At 37.3% G+C, this 3,775-nt stretch overlaps 1 protein-coding gene across 1 annotated transcript; it reads left to right on the top strand.

Annotated features, from left to right (window-relative positions):
* Positions 1 to 944: 944 nt before the first annotated feature.
* On the top strand, positions 945 to 3,554 carry LOC131970640 (struthiocalcin-1-like). Its single transcript, XM_059332075.1, has 7 exons — positions 945 to 1,125; positions 1,247 to 1,276; positions 1,867 to 1,908; positions 2,330 to 2,421; positions 2,642 to 2,767; positions 2,885 to 2,984; positions 3,484 to 3,554. The coding sequence occupies exons 1-7, from the start codon at positions 1,002 to 1,004 to the stop codon at positions 3,552 to 3,554; spliced, it is 585 nt and encodes a 194-aa protein (XP_059188058.1). The 5' UTR covers positions 945 to 1,001.
* Positions 3,555 to 3,775: the final 221 nt, after the last annotated feature.

Raw genomic sequence — 3,775 nt, 5'->3', positions numbered from 1 at the left:
TGTGAAGGGACTGTATACATTATTTGTCATTACTCCTGGTGGGGCTTTAAATCAGTGGGACAGTGTCTGCAGCTGGATCACACAGTTACAGATTAAACTGCCTAGTCTGTAAAATATCTCCACCACAACCAGGTGCAGGATTAACATGTCATATATTCATGCTTCAATGCTCTAATAATATCATGTGTAGTATAAAACCATGACAGAAGCCATTTATCCTGCATACTTTCACTGCTATGCTTAATATATATATATATATATATATATATATATATATATATATATATATATATATATATATATATATATATATATATATATATATTTGCTGTTCATACTAATGTAATCTTACTTAATTATAATTTGGAAATGTGTCACTATGGATGATGGAAGAACACTCCCTCATTTCATGATGAAGAAGAAATCTAACAGAAAAAGTATTAAAAAATATATCAAGAAAATAAAAGAGGAATGCATCCTTAATAAGGGCAAATTAATATCTAAAAAAATACATAAGTACATTTACAATTATTGCAAAAATATTTTGAAGATTAATGATTAATACAATTTTAGTAAAGGAAAGAATCATTAGAAAAGTAAATAAATAGGGAAATTAATACAGTGATGAATAAATAAATATATATTTTTGTTACAATTCTTTGAAACCATTAACCTGAGGTAAAAAAAAAAAAATCAACAACAAGGAAGTGGTTTGGGCAAACTGTTTACATGCTGTCAGGAAGAAGATCAGAGTTCAGGGTCACAGCTTTATTTGCTTACTGTAATCAGAGTCCCTCATACTGAGCTAATTATCAGACAAACCTCAGCACGTGCTGCCATCCACACGCCCACATGAACAGACTCAGTGTGGTTCCAGTGTGTATATAAAGAGCAGTGAGACCTCCTCGTCAGCATCATTCAGCTGATACCTGAACATCATCACCTCACATCTAACTGAAAGGTAAGACACCTGCTGCACTGCTTTTCATTCAGTGGAGCCCATGGCTGTGCTCTCCCTCTGTGTGTTTATTGGTGTTTTTTTCTTCTCCACACAGAACGATCAGTTGATCATCACCATGAAGACTGTCCTGGTCCTCTCCATACTTTTCTGTGCTTCATTTGCAGGTCAGGTTCAACACACACACACACACACACACACACACACACACACACACACACACACACACAGGTAGAGTAACTCGTGCTCTAATGTTACTGACAGTGACGTGATTGTTTTTTTCTGCAGCTCCGGCTGAAGACAAAGGGAAGGCTCCAGGTCAGTATTGAAGCTCTCAGCTTTAATAGACACAGGAAGTTACAGCAGGATGCTCAGAAGTCAAGTTCACTTGTTTTCTCACTTGTCTAGCTGTTTGAAGGGAAATATATTTCAAGATCCGGGTCTGAAAAGTGAAGCCAATGCAAAGTCAGATTGTATGGAACTCTATGAGAAAATGACCCCATTTATTACCTCAGTAAACACGTTCCTAATGACTTTATGGTCTCACTTGCTAGTTTCAAGTGTTTATTACAACATGATGACAAAAATGTGTCCCATTTAGAGTAAAATAGACAATAAATCAAGGTATATTATTCATTTTTGGTCGCCTTGCCAACCAAGCTGATCACCAGCATTACGTGATAACTTAGTTCCCTCCTGACCAAATATGGTCACTTCTATCTACGATGTCCAAAAAGCCAAACTTGATCATGTAGATTGTCTGTGGGTCACAGTTTTACAGGACACACCTACTACAAGAGACACACTTATTAATATGATCTGTAGCTAACATTCTTGACTTGTAGTTGTGAAGATTAATGAAGCTGTTGATGTTTCAGAAATGGAGGACGAGATGATGATGAAAAAAGAAGTATTTGCACCAGAAGATGCTGTCCCTGCTCCCAGAAATGGTAATCAGGAAAGACACACAGAATTCACAACAATATATTGTGCGACTGCTCATTGTCAATGAACATTAAAATACATATTTGGTTTATCAGTTATACTTATCAAGTACTCCTTAACTGTTTCACATATTGCTAAACTAATGAAACAAGTTCAGTTAGATTGGACTGTTGAAAACCTTTTTGTTCTTTTTTGACACATACTGATACTAATCATTGTGTTCACTGTTTCTGTTTCAGCAGCACTTGTGTCTGAGGAGGCAGATCCTGAATGTAAGAGCCACATCACTGTTTAAGTTGTATTTAGAACGACTCTTTCTGCTGTCTGAGGCTGTCCAAAGTGAAATTATTAATTATTATCAGTGTGTTTCAATGAGTGAAACTGCTCTGTTGAAGACAACGTTCTCTCTCTTTTGTCTTTCTGTAGCTCGTTTTAACTTGTGTCCAAATGGCTGGTACAGCCATGAATCTCGCTGCTTCCTGTACAGCCAGACCGCCATGACATGGCACAGAGCTGAGGTACTGCTACTGTAACACTTGTGTTTGTGATTGCAACATGTAAACAAATATGGAGAATCTATATGGTGATGGTCAATCAGTCAGTCTGCCACCATTAATCCATGAAAACATGAAAACATCACAGCTCATGACAGTTTAGAGGCAGAAAATGAAGAAATTCAATGAACAACTATTAAACTGTTTCACCACTAAGATGCTATGATCGTCCTCTGTCTGACAGGAGTACTGCAACAGCCTGGGTGCCAACCTGGCCTCGGTTACAAACCCCAGAGAGTACAGCTTCCTCCAGCAGATAACACAGAATGCCCGTCAGAGCAGCGTATGGCTGGGAGGCTTCCAGCTGCAGGTCTGGATTTTTGAAGACTAACCACCACTTAGCTAGTCCAGATCAAGCCCAGGACCTGGTCCAATGGGGATCCAGACTTGGTCACACTGTCTTACAGTCATGCTCTTTGTCTCTTAGGGCCAGTGGATGTGGATTGACCGTGAGGGTTTCTATTACACCAACTGGTATGGCCAGTCCAGCTCCAGCAGCCACCCCTGTGTCTTCTTACGCAGCAGCAGTAAGTCCATGTGATTTCTTCAGGCTGGCTGCTACATTAGTGAACCTTTTTCTACTTTACCTGTTTTCTTATGTTATTATCATACAGGGAATATAAAATGAAACATTTTACTATGTGGCTATTTGTGAAGATTTTACAGGGCAACATCAATTTATATCAAATTTCAGAGTAATATTGGAATATATTTTCCTTCTCAGTTATAAACGGTGCAGCTGTGTGCACTGTGCTGTAACAGGTCATGTTTGACTCCGACATAGCCTTAACTGCCACACACTCTCCATCTCATTTCAAATTACAAGTCCAAATAAGATTAACTTAATCTTGTTCTCAGAGATTATATCTGTATGTATTTGTCTTGATAACAGTGATGTGACGTTTCTTTCACATCTTTTTGGGTGTAATTACTGATTAACTTACTTTTATGTGGAAAATGCAAATTATGTTACTTAATGATTGATTTCATTGTAATGTTATTTTTTCTCTTCTTTTCACATTTCAGATGGTTGGGGTAACACCGCATGTGGCACTTCTTATACCTTTTTCTGCTCCAAAAGCCCTTTCAGATGTTAACATACACACTAAACATCTGGATTCTAATATTCTTTCTGAGCGGACTCATGAATATTGTTTGGCTTTCTACTAAACTATAGTTGTCCAATGTGTATTTTTTTTAAAGGATGAAATGTTAAATACCTTCTGTGTAAAATTATTTCTGTTTGAAATTGTGACTGTCTGCTTCTTTTTAATAAAAAAAACTTGAAAGCATGAGACCATATGTCATCTTTCTTTAA

Source organism: Centropristis striata, chromosome 4 (genome assembly GCF_030273125.1).
Source record: "Centropristis striata isolate RG_2023a ecotype Rhode Island chromosome 4, C.striata_1.0, whole genome shotgun sequence".
NCBI lineage: Eukaryota > Metazoa > Chordata > Actinopteri > Perciformes > Serranidae > Centropristis > Centropristis striata.
This window is presented reverse-complemented; position numbering and strand designations above follow the sequence as displayed.